At 33.2% G+C, this 19321-nt stretch overlaps 1 protein-coding gene across 1 annotated transcript; it reads left to right on the forward strand.

The window, feature by feature from the left end:
• Window positions 1-3847: 3847 nt before the first annotated feature.
• LOC112422046 (zinc finger MYM-type protein 1-like) lies at window positions 3848-6331 on the forward strand. Its single transcript, XM_024784763.1, has one exon. The coding sequence runs from the start codon at window positions 3848-3850 to the stop codon at window positions 6329-6331; it is 2484 nt and encodes an 827-aa protein (XP_024640531.1).
• The last annotated feature ends 12990 nt before the right edge of the window (window positions 6332-19321 follow it).

The following is a 19321-nucleotide window of genomic DNA, read 5'->3' on the forward strand; positions in this document are numbered from 1 at the left end:
GTAGGTCTAGGTAACTATTTAACCCTGAATGTTAAATTGATGTTTCTAATTAACTAAATTCGAGCGAATAGGTCCATGTAATTGTAACATTCACAAATGACATTAAACGAGTTTACGTATGAGTTGAGGGTAATTTTGGTATTATTATAATTTTTTTTGGGTGTAATTGGATATTTTAATCGATCAAGTAAAAAAATAAATCTGATAAGGTTGAATAGTTGAAATGCTTAAGTCATAGTTCAATTGGTTCATCGGGTCGACCGCAATCAAATCGTATGACAAATAAATATGTAGTAAATGAATAAAATATGAAAAAATAAATAAAAAACGGTTTAGCCAACCAAGGTTCTATCACGATATTTCTAAAAAAAAATGGTTCAACCACGATTCGATCTAGTTCAAATCTCAATTCAAACTGGTTCAATAAAATTATGATACAATGTGGATCAAACCAGCCGACAAACTAACCAATAATTGATTCAATTTGTTAAATCAACCAGTTTCCTTTAATCTATAAAACATTGTTTAAAACCCGATACCTAAGACCTAAACCAAACTAATGTATTTATTTAATTATTTATGATTATGATTTTACATTTAAAATATTTTTTTTTTAAATTACCATTCAACATATCAAACTCCAATTTAAACAAATTAATTATTTTTGTTTTCTATATCTTCATGTCTAATCTTATGTATAGATTCCAATGTTTGTTTTTTTTTTGACAAAGATAATGATTTCTAAACATGAAATATTCTCACGAATAAAATAACTACGAGACACCTCTATCATAAATCTCAAATGGTTTCTATGAAGACGAGAATAAAATTTAAAGCACTACTTTTCTGATTACTCAATTGCTTGCTCCTTATCAAATTATAATAAGTCTCTTTAAGAAAAAAAATTGTCACAAATTATAAATCGTCTTAAAATATCAAAGAAATGCATGTTTTATGTTTTATACTCTTTATTATTTTTTCTGTTAAAAAAAAAAATACTCTTTATTATTTATTAGTGTCTTTTTTCATGTTCTATTATACAATATCAAAGAAATCCATGTTCCATCTTTTGGTGCTTGATTGTTCTATTTGGGTTGTTAATTTGAATTTTTTTGGATGTTTGGCTATTTTGGATTTCTTGGTGTCTGTTAAACTTGTATTGAACAACTTTATTGATTGCTTTGGGATAACCAAGGGTGATGGCTCTTAGATGGCAGCAACTATTGCTTAGGCGAGGGTTTGGCAATGATTTAGAAGTTCTAATATGTCATTAACAGGATTGAGCCTCTTGTGTGGTCTGGAGTCTATTATTAAAGTACTTGATTCACTTGAGCACTTGTGGCTATAGATAGGTTTTTGGTTCATCAGTGTGCAATTGTGTGATAGCATAATTGGTGGTGAACTTTGATGGAATGGATCATGAGATTGGTGTGCTTTTGGTGGCTGTTAATCCTTGATGTTTTGTTTTTGTTAGTTTTGGAATTAATGGTGATATTAGTGTTTTAAGCTTTGGTCTGCATTATTAATAGTTTTGTTCTTCTCCTTATTGCCATGGTTTAAAGTTGTGTAGTGCAGGGATGCTCTTTGGTTGGTCTCGAACCGAGTTTCTCGAGGTTGAAGAGAGTTTCTCTCAACCAAATGACTTTACGGGAAGACAGGCAGTGTAGGGATGCTCGTGACATAGCAGTGTTAAGCTTGGTGTGCTTTTGTTGTTAATTTGTGAAGCATTTAGCTTGTGTTCAACTTAAAGACTTTGTATGAGTTTTCTAGTTCAACTTTCTTGCAAATGATAGCGAGATCTTTACTTTACAACTCCTATAATGTAAATCATCATCAAGATATTTGTAGTATGTGTTGCTATAATTATATTAGAGTTTAATATGTTTTTATATTATTTTGGCAGTATTGAATTTTTATTTTTATTTTTGGTAGAAAATTTATATCTGGTTATGGTTATCCTATTAAGGGTGGAAAAATATCTTATCTTTTCACATCGCGGTAAAAGAATTCGATGTGAAATATGTTTTTCACATCAAGTGTTTACGGGATTTGCAAAGTTAATCCGTTATTACACAAGTTAAAACTACACCAATGTGAAAACAGTTTTTCACATTGAGTGTTCAACAACTAGGCAAAGTACCAAGATACATCACCTATGTTCACATCGGTTAAAGAATTGATGTGAAATGTGCATTAAATAGATGTAAAAAGTCTATTATGCACCAATGTCCTTTGATTTATTTTTCCCATACTGATAGAAATTTTATAAAAAGTAACTCATATTTTTTTCCGATATAATATTAACTACATTTTTTTTAATGTGAAATCGTCAAAATGACTTATAGGTAAATATTTCATTTACATTTGTACATGGATATCCCTATCCGGGTTGGTGTAAATTTTTCCACAAGAGAGCAAAATTAAATCATTTCATAAGTACTAAGTAGGTAGATGTTGGACTATGATAAAGACGTTGCTACACATGCTAAAACTTGTGCAATATCATTTGTTTACCTCCGAATAAACCCAACATAAGATTTCATTACAAAAGAGGACATGCTTCGTCTGCTGAAATCTAAAACGGCCCCACAACATAAGCATTGTGAATCATTCTTTTATAATTCAGCTCAAAGTTCGTATGTAGAGATGGTGAAGATCCTCAACAAATTAAACATGCATAACAACACCGGTCATTAAAAATACACATGCCAAGACCAATAGGATCAAGACTAAACAGTTTAGGTTATCCCTGCCTAATAAAATGTGCAAAATAAGGCCTAGCATATTGTCATTGTGTTGCCTTCTTCATATGAGCGTCCAATAACATTAATTGATTGATTGTAGTATTCAATCACACTCCTAAACTTTATTTCATAACAAGTTAAAAGTGTTATGAAATTGCAAGGGTTAATTGAAAGAATTTGTTTTACAGGCAATAAAATAAAAGTGAGACCTAATTGTAGAGACTTACATGCTAAGTACCACAAAGTGTATTCGTTACAAAATAACACAATGGTAAAATACAACTCAAATCCAATGATAAATGACAACCAGGGCCGGCCCATAGCCCGTCGGGGCTGGGCGACGACACTGGGCCTCAAATTTTTGGGGGCCCATATATTTTTTTTATATGTAAGGTCCTATTGTAAGTATTATATAGAGGTGAAAGCGAGAATTTGACAAGTTGTTAACACTACTTCAGTGGTTGAGCGTTATGTGCAAGACCGCATGGCCAAGGGTTCAACTCCTGCTGGGCGTTTTTCTTATTTTTTTTTTCCTTTACAGTTCTTCTTTTCCGTGGGGCCCAATATATTTTAATTTTAATCATTTTTTTGCTCAAACTAATTCCTTTTGTTAATTAAAAATGAAAACTCTTCAGTTCCTCAACACAGACCTTTTGTTGAATTAGAAGTTAGAAACTCATAAACTCATAAACCACCACACCCACCCATATCCTCAGTTCCTCACCTCAGACCTGCCTCCGCCACCCAATCGCCGCCGCCGCTTCTCCTACAGCCAATCGCCGCCGCCGCTGCTCCTCCAGCCAATCGCCGCCGCCGCTGCTTCTCTCCTTCTTTCCACCGCCACCAAAAAGGTAAAAACTAAAACCCTTTTTATTTTTTATTGAATTTTCTTTGTTAAATTCATGGAATTTGAATGTTATTAGGTATTATGTTTACTTTTATCTTTGTTTGGAAATTGGAATTGGAAAACACTAATGAGCAGAGAGTTGAAATTCCAGGTTTTATTTTATTTTGGAGAACAACAAGCTATTGAACTTGGACAGAAGCAGCATTGCTGACTGATCATAAGCTAACAAAACAGTGAGAAATTCCAGGTTTTTACTATGCCTCCTAAAAAGTATGAATCTGGATGTGAAAAGCGTAAGAGAAAGAAAAGAATTGAAAAGTTAATTCAATCTCAAAAAGGAGCTCTTAATAAGTTTTTGATAAAAGAACCGCAACAAATTCCTATTGAAAATGAAAATGTTGATAATGTTGATGTTGGAGTTCTTGAAAATGTGGTTACTGTTCAAGATATTGAGAATGAAAGTGTTGATCCGGAAAATAGAGATGATGTGCCCATTGTTGATGATGTTAATTTGAATAATTTCCTTGATATATTTGATCCAAGAAATTGGGATGCTCTTGATTCTAAAATGATTGACTTATTAGCTATGAATGGTCCTAAAAGAGATTTGTCCGTTGTAAAGGGTCCTAGAGATAAACTTTCTAGACGTTTTACGACTAATTTGTATACTAGAGTTTTACCAAATGGAGAGAAGTGTGATAGAGATTGGCTTGTTTATTCCAAAGAGCTTGATAGAGTATTTTGTTTTTGTTGTAAAGTTTATAAAAGATGGGTTGGTAATGGTCAATTAACAAATGAGGGTTTTAGTGATTGGTCACATGTTAGTGAAAGACTTAGAGAGCATGAGACAAGCATGGAACATGTTAAGAACATGACTACTTGGTATGAGTTGCGTCAAAGGATGCAGAAGAATCAAACTATTGATAAAACATCTCAAAGACTACTCCAGAAAGAAAAGGATCATTGGATAAATGTTTTGAAAAGAATTATTGCAATAGTGAAATTCCTTGCTAAATATAATTTGGCCTTTCGTGGTTCTAAGGAGAAATTGTACGAAAGTAGCAATGGTAATTTTTTGGGCTTAATTGAACTGTTAGCTGAATTTGACCCAATTGTCCAAGAACATGTTAGACGTATTACACATGATGATCTCCACTTTCATTATCTTGGGCATAACATCCAAAACGAGTTAATACTCTTGCTTTCTTCTGGAATTAAAACTGAAATCATTAGAAGAATCAAACAAGCAAAGTATTTCTCAGTGATACTTGATTGTACGCCTGATGTTAGTCACCAAGAGCAAATGTCTTTGATAATAAGATATGTGGATGTTTCTTCAAATTCTGTAAGCATTGAGGAATCTTTTTTAGGATTTTTGAATGTTAATGATACAACTGGTCAAGGGCTTTTTGATGTTTTACAAAATGAATTGAAAAATCTTAATCTTGACATATTTGATGTGCGAGGACAAGGTTATGATAATGGGTCAAATATGAAAGGAAAACATCAAGGTGTACAAAAGAAATTTTTAGACATTAATTCGAGAGCCTTTTATACTCCTTGTGGTTGCCACAGTCTTAATTTGGCATTGTGTGATATGGCTAACTCTTGTACCAAAGCTAAAGATTTTTTTGGAGTTGTTCAACGAATTTATACAATTTTTGCCAATTCTATTAAGAGATGGCAAATTCTAAAAGATAATGTAAAAGGGTTGACTCCAAAATCACTCTCATCCACTCGGTGGGAAAGTCATGTAGAGAGTGTCAAAGCTATAAGGGCTCAAATGTCAGATTTTAGAGAAGCTTTACTTGAAGTATCAGAAAAGGATCCTGATTCTAAATTATGTTCTGAAGCTAAGTCCTTAGCAACAAATGAGCTTGGTGATTTTGAGTTTTTGATGGCTATAATTATTTGGTTTGAAATTTTATCGGCAATTAATTCGGTTAGCAAGCTTTTACAATCAAAGGCTATGCTTATTGATGTTGCTCTTGAAAAAATAAAGGGGTTGATCTATTTTTTTGAGGGATATAGAGATAATGGTTTTCATAATGCAATGGCTAATGCTACGGAAATCGCTATTGAATTGAATATCGACCCAACATTTCCTCAAAGACGTATAATTCGAAGAAAGAGACATTTTGATGAGGATTTGAATACCCCATCAGTTGAGCTATCTGGAGAGGAAGCTTTTAGGATTAATTATTTTAATTGCCTTGTTGATCAAGCTGTTGTTTCTCTTAATAAGAGATTTGAGCAATACAAAGAGTATGAAACTATTTTTGGTTTCTTGTTTACTTCTCACAAGTTACAATCGTTGGACAATGCAACTTTGAAGTCTTGTTGTAGTCATTTTGAACAGGTGTTGAAACATAATGAGGAATCTGATATTGATGGGAATGCATTATATGTGGAGTTGCAGTTACTAAGACAAATGTTGCCTGGAGAAAACAAAGGACCTGTTGATATATTAAGATTCTTGACTGACATGGATTGTTTTCCTAATACAATCATTGCATATAGAATTTTATTGACTATTCCTGTGACAGTTGCTTCAGCAGAAAGAAGTTTTTCAAAATTGAAGTTGTTGAAGTCTTACTTGCGATCTACCATGTCACAAGAAAGACTTAATGGATTAGCATTGATAGCAATTGAGAATGATATTTTGGAGAAAATACAATATGAAGACTTGGTTGATGAATTTGCTTCAAAAAATGCTGCAAGAGTGGCTCGTTTTAAGTAGCCAGAAGAATGATAGTAGCTTAAAGTTGTATTTTGATGTTAGTGATTTGAACATAAAGTAGCTTAAAGTTGTATCCGGGGGCCAATTTATAAGATTAAAACGGGGCCAACGAATTGTTTAAGACGGCCCTGATGACAACCTTGATGAATCTCTTCTTTATAAACTTTAGAGCAAACTTCTCTTCACCTAACCTGTTTCTCTTTTCCTGCATCGTTGAAGGAAAACACTTGTTTAACTGTAAAGTAACAGCTAATGAAGGTGAAAATTTAATTGTAGTATCGAACCATTTCTCATACTAATTTAACATAATTATAATGAGCAAGATCAAAGTAGCATGCAGAAAGTTAGGACAAACATTGATTAAAAGATAAAATGATTCAGTGCCAAAAATTCATAAATGTGAGAATTAAAAAATTCAAAAAGGAACCCATTTGGGGTTGGCCTAGTGGTTAGCTTGGGATCTTGGAGTTTGCTTCTTCACAAGTCTCAGGTTCGATTCCCTCTGGTGCCAATTTCGGTGGCTAAGTCCATACAGAGCCTGCTCTGGCTTTAAACAGGGCTCTCGCAAGTGGGCGGTGGGATTCGTCGATTCTTGGGTCAGATACCGAATTTTTTTTAAAAAAAAAAAAAAAAAAAGGAAACAGAAACGGAAACCATTCTAGCTTGAAATTTGAGCACCAGAAAAGTGCTACAATCCCACACTAGTTTCAGGTACCCAACAAAGAATTAGCAAATACAAAGCAATGGTTTCTACTAAGTCAATATTATAAGAGTGGGCGACATCCTTTGCGCACGACAATTAACAACACACCATTTGTTTTGTTAAAACAAACAACAAACATCATTATCATATAAAGGTCAAAATGCCAAAAAAACAAAATATATGGTGAAGATGCACACACTCACAAAATTTGATTTGAAGATCCACCACCACAAGATAATTTGTACTTTCTTGTAGAAAAAAATGCATCATTGGTTAATTGGGTCGTTTTGCTAAAAAGAAAATTAATTAAGAGACCTATCAAATGGATTACCAAGTTATTCGTGCAAATATAAGGACAAATATGTCATGCACTCTAGTATTTCTCATATTATAATTACAATTTTATACAAGAACAAAACGCAAAAGAGATAAACTTTTGTGAACCATGCACATACAAGAAAATCAACTATGATATAAATAACTAAAAAAAAGATTGGTTATTTAGTTGTCAACGTAAACGAAGCCTTTGTAATGTAAATTCCCATTTTTTACTTTATATACATGATATATGAAATATATACATAAATGCTTCATGGACAGAATGTGAAGACAAAAGGGTAGGGCTGGAAATGAGCCGAGTCGAGAGTTCGACTCGACTCGATAAGAATTGGTTCAGCTTGAAACTCGGTTCGAGTTCAACACGAACTCTTTTTTCGACTCGAGTTCGGTTCGTTTAAAGTTCACGAACAGTTCGGTTCGGCTCGATAGGTTCAGTTCGTTTGTTCAAATCACATAACTCAAAAGTTAGATTTTTTTGTCAAAATTTATAGATCTTTTGACTTATATCGTTGACAAAAAGAGAGGAATATCATCAAATCAATCCCAGGAAAGAAACCTTACATAAAATAGTTAACCATCTTTGTGAAATAAAAATGAAGCATAACATTAACATCTAAGTTGATAGTAGTTAAGCCAATTATGTTTTTTCTTCTTCTTAGTAACTGGACTAGATAGTTGCTTTGCATCGTAAACAACCTGCAAAAATATCTCACTTTGGAGTAAGGGAATAAACAATGAAACAACTCGGTAGGACAAGACACAGCAAAGTGCCGATAAGAATTCATCCAAATATCATTATTTTGGCTTATAAACAAAATAAGTTAAACAAAAATAGGGAAAAGTATCATTTTTATTGTGTTAAACAATAACATCAGAATCCAGTGGGAGAAATCATGGTCAGCTATACAAAAGAGGGAAAAACTGCTCTTTATTTTTATGCTACACTATCATTGGAATCCAAGAATCTCAAAACAAACTCATCTATGTTCTACTATAATTCAGTCAACGGTTAACATAAGAACACCACAAGATGAGAGATAAACTAAGAAAACTGAAATAAACATACACAAAAAATTGGATTAGAAACAAATAGAGCAATATGTTTTTCCTTTTTGATAGAGATTTGCTTATTTTGCTACTTGCTAAATTCCTGTCGATTATGTACAACATAAGAGAGCATAAGATTTTTGTGTGGACAATAGAAAATGAAAAGGAACCGAAAAGTAAATCATAATGTAATTTGGAAATGAAATTGGAAGTTGCAAAAGTATTAAAGACATATAATTAAGTGAGAGTTCCTATTTCCTAAGTTTTTAAGAAAAGGAACCGAAAGGTTTAAGCCTTAAGGTCTTTTTTTTTTAAAAATATTTATTTAATTTCATCAATATAAAAAGTTTCAAAAATTAACTATAAAATTATTTAAATATATGAAATCAATTATATATAATCGAGCTAACTCATGAACCAAACGAGTCGAACCATCTATAGCTCAAGTTCGGCTCATTTATTTAACGAACTTAATAGTATTTAGCTCATGTTCAACTCATTAGGTTCATGAACCAAGTTCAACGAATTAACTGTCGAGTCGAATTTCGAACTATACTCGAGTTGGTTCGGTTCATTGCCAGCCCTACAAAAGGGAATCATGTATCTCATCCTCAAGTAAATGGCAATAGTAGAAAGTAGGCTTAATCAATGATGTGGTCCCTTATATTATTTGTTGGTTATATTTTAGTCTCATAAGTTATTAACGTTACAATTTAGTCCCTTTAAGCTATCTTCCGTCAACCAAATAAATCCCCACCGTCAAAACCGTTAACCCAATGTTTAAGGTGGATAAACATTGCAAGTTGTCACGTCACCGTTCACATGCGCATATTTAACGTTTTGGCAAAAGACTAACAGAGAGGATTTATTTGGCTAACAGATACTAACTTAAGGGACTAAAATGTAACCAACAAATAACTTAAGGGACCAAATCATGAATTAAGCCTAGAAATTATAAAGCTAATGGGAAAGAAGATAAATACAAGTAAATAAGCAACAATGAGGAACTACACATACTTACATAGACTAATTGCCAACAAGGAGAAAGCCTCCACCCATTCATGACAGACTCTCGGGATCATTACCTACAAAAGACATTTTCATTTTTAGCATAAATAAAATATATTAGCCGAGAAGTTATTGGACACACCAACATTATAGATAAACAACTACAAGCATAAATAGAGCAAGTGTGCCAAAGATTATTCCTTAAGTAACACTTAATTATATATTATATGAGGAATATCACAACCAATTACGCTCAAGGTTAATGAGCTTCACTGAAGGATAGATTGTTTAGGACAACTTCAATTTGATTTTTCGGTGGAACAATTTTTTATCATGCTTTACTTACCTCCCGACCGTACTCCAAATTATCAGGACCCTCCTTCGACATGGAACCGGATGGTTAACACACAAAAAATATAAGGAATATTATAGATAGATTGTTCTAACTTTTCCAAATGAGACCCTACCCTTAAACGTTGTGGCAATGATCAATAAGATATAAACATAATTACTTTAGATAGAGAATGGTTTGCTTGAATTGATTCAAGACCACAGCATGCTTACGTCAGTGTTGCAAGGAGAAAAAACAAATTAGAAGGAGAAAAAAAAAAACTCTACGCTCCATTTTCCATATAATGATATTTTCTCTTTGCATCTCAATATGAATATGTAATGGTTTGTGATTTTTTGGGAGATGATAATGGAACCAATTTAGAGAAGAAATAACTATGTAATTGAACTATTTAATCATAACAGAGATTAACACCAATAAACCAATGTGACATTACAATTTATGGAAGGGAAAGTACTAAAAGTAAGATAGAGCTTAGCACTAGACTAAGAAGAAGAAGGAATCATTCAGAAGAATGCCAAAGGGAGGAAGTAGAGACTTTTCTTCAATATTCTTTTCTGCCCTTCTTGTTAACCATTGCTCCATTTTATAGAAGGTTAAGAGAATATTATCCCCTTAATTGTTGGATCAAGTGACACATGTCCCTTAATTCCACTTTGATGACTTGGCTTTGCTTATATTTGAATCATAACAGAATCCTTACAAGTTTTGAACCTTTTTTCATTCATTTCTATCATACACTCACTAACTATATCTCCTTTACACAACACAGCATAGATAATTAATTACAATATAGTAACAACAAGAAGCAGGATACAAAATATTCATAGCATCAAACTTATTTATTCTCATTTATATATATATATATTGAACAATGAACCAAACAACAGCAACATTAACACCATTAACAAGAATTAGAAACATGATGTGCACATACCAGTAGAAGTGCTTGGAACGTCTTCCTGATGTTGCTCTACTACTTCTTCTTCTTCTTCCTGCGGTTGGCAGATCCAGTGGAGAAAACAAAAAGCCAAAGGTTATTATTGAGTTTAGATGATTAAAATATAGAGAACAAAGTATGAGATAGAACAACACCGCCATCTCTGAAGTTCTTGGACAAAAGCGCCTCCTTAAGAGCTTGTTACGCTCCTGTTGAATAATAGGGATCATTTAACAGAATGTTGTGTTGTTTTATAGGGATCATTTACTCAATTAATATAAACAAGGAATGAGACATATACCTCCGACTCCTTGGAGAGATAGAAAACAGGGTCAGGAACTAAAAATTTAAACAACCACCGGGAACAAAACAAAACAAGGAAGGGTAATAAATTGTTAGGGTTGAGTGGAATTTGAATAGATATATGTATGTATGTACATTACATACCTGGAAGCCACCATAATATATGAATCCAACGGAACCAGCGTAAAGGATACCTAAAACAATTAGAAAGAAACAAATAAGGGTTGTGATGAGCAATAGCATAAAATTAAAAAAAAAAAAAAAATGGGATGCAGAAGAAAGAGTAAAAGTACAAACTGTAAATAATAAAATCCTTCAAAGCAACTGGCTCGAGTATTTGGGGTTCGGGTACGGGTGGTTTGGGGGAGTAATTCGATTTGTACGAGGGAAAAGGAAAGATAGAACGGCTCCCAAAGGAGCGAACATGGTTTGTAACTCCGCTTCGAGGATGCGATCTGCTTCGCCTTCGGGGAGGTTAGAAAGCTTTTTGCCGAGGAGCTCGTATAATTCATCGTCGGAGAGACGAGATATTACAAATTTGGGGAGGTAAGAGACCTTGTTTGCCAATCTGATGGCCACTTGCCGAATGAGCGGGTCGAACTTTTCGTCCACGACGTTGCCGGAGCCGGAAGCCATCCTGTATCTGTTTGTGTTTGTTTAGCAGGCAGGTTAGGTTAAGTTACGTGATATTTTAGTATGAGTATTTAACCCTACTGTTTTGGATATAACAAACAAAAAAACCCTAATTACGTGAAGCCGAACCTAACACCTCACCCTTAAAAGCAGCCAATCAAATATTTTCAATAATTAAAAACAAAAAGTTGGGGAGGGGGAGAACGACAGAGACCCAACGGAATCCAAGTTTATACTTTATAGTTTTCTCACTAATGATGGTTTGCTCGCCATTCTTGATAAATGGCCTTTTCTTGAATCTCTTGACCTTCAAGGATGTCGTTATCTCGAATTGAGTGAAAGTTTGGAAAAAAGGTGCATTGATCGAATCAATCATTTGCAACTGCCAATTCGTTATGACTCTGATGATTTCTACGTCTACGATGATGATTATCGTTGGTACTAGTGAATGTTGTAGTCTTAGTGATGATGAAAAATAAAGTTTTTATATTATACTGTGAATTTCTTGTCATGTCTTCATTGTGATCCTTGATGTTTGAAAGGTTTTAATTTGAAGGCGACGTGATTGGCATGCTTTGTTAATCACTTGGATTGGATTATCTTTGTTTTTGTTGCTGAATGATTCTGACTGTGGCTTTTGTTTTTGAAGTATTGACATTGTTTTAACAAAGTTAATGAGAACGCAATTTGTGCATTGATTCTCTGGCAACTTTGAATGCTCAGATGTTCAAGTTGTTTTCTTTAATATTAGCTTTTAAGATTCATCTTATCATTCTATAATTAAGCGCCCGTTTGTTTTATATTCTAAAAAAATGAATTTTTCTTTGTATTTCTAAAATTAGATTTTTTTGGAAATTTAGTTAATAATAGTAGAAGTTATTTCAAACTCATTTTGTATAAGTTAGAAAAGATAGAAAAGAGATTTTGACATTCATTAACTTAAATATTCATTGTTTGAGATTTTACATAGTAAAAATTACATATTTTTTCAAATGACATTTTTCAAAAATGATTTTTATGCAAAGCTATTTGAAATAGCTTATTTTTTTTTAGAGATTTTTTCAAAATTTAGTTTCCAAATTTTTTTTTAACAAAAATTTCTTTGTTAAAAAAATTATAACAAAAACATAATACACTACAAAAATTTATTTTGAAAAGAAGTTATTAAAATCCTTTTTAATAACCCAAGAAAATAATGAGATTGTTGCCTTTTACAATTTCAATTAGATGGTTTTGATTAGGTGAATCAATTCTGAGGAAGCTAATTTGATTTTGAAACCTAGAAGAATTTTCAGTTAAAAAGCCAATTAAGGACACTAAATTTGATATAAAAAATTGGGTATAAGAAATGAATCACAGTAATATTAACAGCAAACCCAACACAAATACAAAACTCAAATCTAAATTCATATCATTCCATCTCCTTGACAGGTCCTATGTATGTACATGGTACAACATTAAGAGACAAAAATAAGTTTATGTCTTTGTTTCTTATAGATTTTGATTGTGGTTTCTATCAAATTTGTTTCTTCAAGCACAAACCCAACCAATATTTGAATAATAGTGTTTTTGGCTTTGTTAAGCGTGGCTCGATTCAAGTCTTAACATGGATTGGATCTTGGGATTTATTTTAATTATGTGCTTGGGATTTATGAAACTGCTTCATGTCAAGATAATTGTGGTCGAAACACACTTTTGCCACCGAATTATTGATGCTACAAATTGGCGCTTCGACTTGCCATGCATTTTCACCGCGATTATGCCTTCCTGCTGCCAAACCAAACCCTAGATTGGTGTGTTTTAGGTCACCAATGTCACTTAATGTCAATGTCACCCGGTGCAATCCCCTTCACCCCAACCCTAGATTGTATATGGAAATATAAATAAATAAAAATATCATTGGTTACACATATGGTTTAAAAATTGGCATTTTTTTTTAAAAAAAAATTATGGCAAATATAGACAGGAATTCAACTGAACTATGCAATTTTTTTAACAAGAAATTGACAACGTTTTAAATGGTTGCGATTTGCTACTAGTTCCAAATTCACCTTTGATGTTTATGATTCATTGTCAACAACCGGTGGTGCAGTGAAGGCAGAAACCAAATCATCAATTCAACGAAACCCCACCCGATCCAAAACAAAAGAACAAAAGAAAAAAGAAACAAAACTAACAATTTTATAGTGATGAAAATTATATTTATCAACTTTTTATTGTGTTCAATTGAATGAGCTTTATGATATATACTTTCATTTCGTTTCACCCAAGTAACAACATAGTTTTTTATTTTATTTTTAATGTTAACACCATCCACAATAGAGCTGTTCATTTTAGATACTTATTAATTACTTTTTTAAATAGGGGTATAATCTTAGTCTTGGTATTTTCGTCTTGTAAAAACTTATTGTATTGTTCTTTATATATACTCCTTGCACATCTTGTGTGTAGATGCTTTAATTTATTTTCCTTTTTCCAAATAAAAAATTTCATGACTTGGGAAATTTTATATTAGGTGAAGTATTATTTGTGGTAATTTTATGTCTAATATCCACAGTAACCACATACTAATCGACAAATTTAGATCCATTAGAATTTTTTATTTATATTTATTATTTTTCATTGACCAATATATATTATTCATATAAAGAAAATTGTTCTTTTCATTTTTTAAATTGTTTGTTTCTGTGATTGTTGCTGGTCGAACAACAATTAATTGTCGCTAATCATTTTTAAATCAGTTCAACCTACTTCAAAAGTTAAAAAGAACAATTTTCTTACATAAACACATTCTCGAAAGAGAAGTGTGAAGATCTAGTTAAGGTCGAACTCAAGATCCAACATTGGCTCCATTTGCATTTGATACTATAAATCATTGCAATCGAACTTGAAATGATACTAAAACAATTGATCAAGAAGTCATGCTGAAGTGTTGAATCACCAAACCCATTTTCTGACAACGGCGAGTAGTTAGGCGTAATCCAAATTTCTTGTAGCTTTCTTCAAACTTTTAGGTCGCATCCCAAAGTTAATTATTCATCATTTTAATTCTCATAAAATTTATTTATTTATTATCAAACATAGTGAATTAGTGATACTATTAAATTTGGATGAGTATATATATCCATCATTCAATAATTCAATGGCATGCTATATTTTTATATTAATTTTTTGAAATTAAATTAAATTCTAAATGAGTTTTGCTTATGGAATATCGATATTCAGCCGATATTCATTGTTGAACATGTGCATAGTAAAGATATCACTAGAGACATTGCAAAATATAATCCAAGTTACAAGCTAAAAATAAATACAATTGCTTGATCGTATTCAGTTTGATGATGTATGTTGGAGGCCGTACGAAGAGCGCATGGAGATCCAACCTTTTGAGGAGCTTTTCTAGTATTCAGGATGAATTATGTGTGGTGTTCGTAGAGTGTACTGTCATCTGCTCAAGAGGATTTTGAGGCAGTACGGATATGTCCAGACGGTCCCTAGACATCCGATTGATGTTGTTGAGCTGCCACCGCCTCATATTGTGCAGGCTTTTGTCGACTTCCGCACTCACACGCTTAAGGAGACCGATTGGGATGAGCAGGCAGTAGAGCAGACAAGGCGTATGAGGGAGGGCTATGTGTTATGGTACACTAAGTTGTCTCACCCTTAGATTTTGCCACCTCTTCCAGGATATCTTTCGAGGCCAGCAAATGAGGAGCAGATCATTAAAGAGCAATGAAGCGGTACGAGGCGAGAAGCTCGCATGATACCTATGACATGGTTAGAGGCGTTGTTGCCTATGTTGATGAGTAGTTGGGTCAGGAGGTGATGAGCCCTGAGCAATGGACTGAGGCCATGCGCCATGTTAGGGAGCAGATCGCGCCGATATTGGTCAGGAGGCGAGGCCAGAGGCCGAGGAGGCGGCACCAGCAACATCAGCAACACCAGGAGTAGTAGTATCTTATGTTTAGGATATATTTTTAGGACTTGGTGTATATTTTCATGACATTTGACCGTTTCGTTGTATTTTCATGACATTTGTTGTTACTTTGTTTCGATGACATATTTTTATGACAATTTTTCGTTTCCGTATCATATTTTCAATTTCAATTATGTTGGTAATTTTCTTTGATTAACTTTATGATTTGGCATTGAAATAATGTATTTACAATGTGTAAATACACATTTTACTTTGTTTACAATAATGCATTGAAATAGTATGATTTGTTTACTTTGTTTACAATAATGCATTGAAATAATATGATTTCTCAAGAGGTTCTGCCATTTTATGGCTTCAGGACGCCTCAGCAATTAACTGTCGAAGGGCATTTACATATTTTACTTGTGTTTCTAAGTCTAACAAGATGTGTCAACAACAATTTTCTTTTACTTTATGCATCCAGCAACAATTTTTTTAAGGATTTTTACCACGCCGTTTAGAAAAAGGGAAAATTAGTTACGTTAACCGTAGCTAAATACTTTTTCAAGATTTTTACAGATCGGACTTTAATCTCTTGAAACATTCTTTTGGCATGATCCGTAGTTGGGAGGAGTTCCTTTGAGAGTGCGGTCTGTGGTGCATACCACCTTTTAGCTGCTCATGATACATCTCTGGTACATCACACGACGGAGTTGATTTGGCATAAACAAGTTCTTTTGAAAGTCTCAGTGGTCGCTTGGAGATTATTACGGGATAGGTTACCTACTTGGTCGAACCATCTGGACCGCGGTATCATCACAGGTGGTGCGGCAGGCTGTATGGCGTGGTGTCTTAATCTCGAGACTTCTCAACATTTATTTTTATCTTGCAGTTTTTATGGCAGGCGGTGCGGTCCTGGCTTGGTGTGTCTAGATCGGACCCTCACATCATCTATGATCACTTTATCATTTTATTCATTCAACATGCGGTTTACGCGCAAGGCGCTCATTTTTGCAGCTAGTTTGGCTTCTTTGTGCTTGGACTATTTGGAATGATCGCAATAAGATATTGTTTAATAATGTAGAAAATTTCATAGATCACTTGTTAGAGAAAGTAAAGCAAATATAGTTATGGTGGCTTAAGTCTAGTCAAGCTAACTTTGTTTACAGTTTCAGTTCCTGGTGGTCAAGCCCCGTGATTTGTTTGAGCATTGGCTAATTGTTTCTGTAATATTTAATATTGACAGTTCGTGGTGGTATACATTATGTTTGAGAGATGTCCTAAATTTGTTAATATATACCCTTTTTATCGTTAAAAAAAATATCTTGAATTGTAAAATACATATATCACCAATGATCATCAACCATTTAGGGGCATGTTAATCACCAAATTTTCTTACAGGCTTATTTGATCCAACGGTCCTTCAATAATTTTAAGTTTTCATTTTGATTCCATAATTAATAAAACGTACCATTTGGTCCCTCACTTTTTCTTCCGTTTGTCAAATAAGTCCTGACCATTAATTAATTTTGTAACCAATGAAAACTTGAAATTATTTGAGGGACCAAACGATCTAATAAGCCTTTCTTATATGCTGACTCTCTTAAACATATCATTATCTCATCGTTTGTATACAATTTTTTTTTTATTCGCAAATGTTAATAGTTATATTAATTTTTGACGATCGAATGTAAGACCTCTTCTTTCAAACTCCTTTAACATCATTTGGTTCACCAACCAAACGACCCTAAGTAGAAACACAAAATTGAGAGTTGTCTCGTGCTGATTGCGCCAGTTGATTTACACTCACTTACATAGTCCATAATTTCCATTTGGGAAGAGTGTATTGCAATTTGCACATGAATATGCTTCCCTGCACTCTGAGAGTCGATATTGAATATTTGACATTCATCTTAACCTTTATTGTCAGCATAGGAATTGCGAGAAGCACCACGAGGAATCTTCTTATTCAACAATAGTAGAAGCATCATGGATCTATCACTTATTAAATTTAGCAGCGTGTGAATAATGTCCTTTAGAGATTTTTTTTTAAAGAATCTCCTTTAGAGATGTATAATGTCTAAAAGTATATGGTTTTAATGCATAAATAAAAGGGAATTACACATCTTCCATTCAGATTTTAAAACTCGAATGTGTTTCTACTTCATTTGTAAATCTGTAAAATTGATTTTAGACCTCTTCCTTATTTTTTTTCTCATCTCTTGATCTTCTCTCTAAAATTTAGAGATAGACACAAATTGTGGTAGGAGGGAGAATGAGAGGATCTGGACCTCATTCGTTCGGGTTTGAACTTGTGACCTTTTTATGAGCGTTCATTACGCTCCTCAAATTGCTCAAATGATTGGGTCGTAACTCACGATCAACTTTTGTTTGTGTGTAAACATCGATCGGGTCGTAACTTCCGATCAATTTTTTTATTTTTTTTTATAATTGTGAACAATTTTGAGTGGCCTATTGAGCATCGAACCTCGAACTCCTCTTACCCTTAACTTAAACCAATTAAGTTACCATCCCCAACTCATACTATTAATTATTGGCTAACATTAATATTATAATGACACGCTTTGCCATGTTGGACGGCGACTCAAAAATGGGTCTTGTTGTCTGAATGTTTAACAATCATAATCAATGTTAGTAACCATTGAAACTGAAACTGTAGGGATTGTAAAAACATTTGTTTAACTAGGGAATAAATTTAGGATGGTTAGCTAGCTCAATTAATTTGAGTTAAAGAATTGTTCAAAATCGAGTAAAAGAGAAAAAGACCCTATTATATAGGGATCTTAAGCCGATTTATGAGTATTCATGTTAAGCCAATTTCCAGGTACAATGATGAAAAGCTCTTGAATCATTTAAGCAATGGAATAAACTCTGAGGTTTGCATATTAAAATCGTCTTTTAAGGTAAGGGTAAGTCAATGTTATAGTACCAAAAATTATTAAGAGTGAATAATCCAAACAAAAAAAAGTTACTAAGAGTGAATCACTATTTACTATTTTGGTCCTTAAAATCTATAGGATAGAATATCCTTAAATTTATGGGATTGAACAAATTAGTCTTTACTATTTAAAGTTGGCCGATTCATTCCCTCCGTTGTCTAACAATGTTTGAAATGCTAAATTGGGACATGTCAGATGTCCACTTGAAGCATGTTTCTAGAACTTTGTTTAAGACTTTCATTTGTAGTATTTTGCAAATTGAGATCAAATTACTTTTCCTCTTACAATCTCCAAAACCAAATGGTGATTCACTCCCTAATTAATTAGGTGTACCACTCTCTTCACAATACCCACTATTCAATTGAATCATAGGGTTGGCCCTAACAAGACCATTAAGTCATCAAAAACCTTAATGGAATTGGTTCTCATTCTTCTTATTTTTTTTAATAAGGGTGGCAAATATTTTATAAATCAAAGCTAAGTCAAAATTTGGATAACTTTTATAGCATTTAAGAAGACCTTTGAATGATATGATAGTACCACTTCAAACCTTTACCTAAACATGTTTGACATAGCAACAGTAGCGTCACTTTCAACCATTTTGCATTTGCATGTCCACTTCTAAACTTTCAACTCTAGACCAAATATTGGCATCAAATTACTAACTCACCCCTATATTACACCCTTCAATATATCCAAAGATCAGGGTCATTTTGGTCATTGCAACAACCAATAGAACAATAACTACTTCTATTTATGCTTTATGGAAAATGTCAACTACCAAAACCA

This window comes from Medicago truncatula, chromosome 5 (genome assembly GCF_003473485.1).
Source record: "Medicago truncatula cultivar Jemalong A17 chromosome 5, MtrunA17r5.0-ANR, whole genome shotgun sequence".
Lineage (NCBI taxonomy): Eukaryota > Viridiplantae > Streptophyta > Magnoliopsida > Fabales > Fabaceae > Medicago > Medicago truncatula.

Bases quoted from the DNA above. Each gene is read 5' to 3' on its own strand.
- LOC112422046 (XM_024784763.1), top strand. From the start codon at position 3,848: ATGCCTCCTAAAAAGTATGAATCTGGATGTGAAAAGCGTAAGAGAAAG.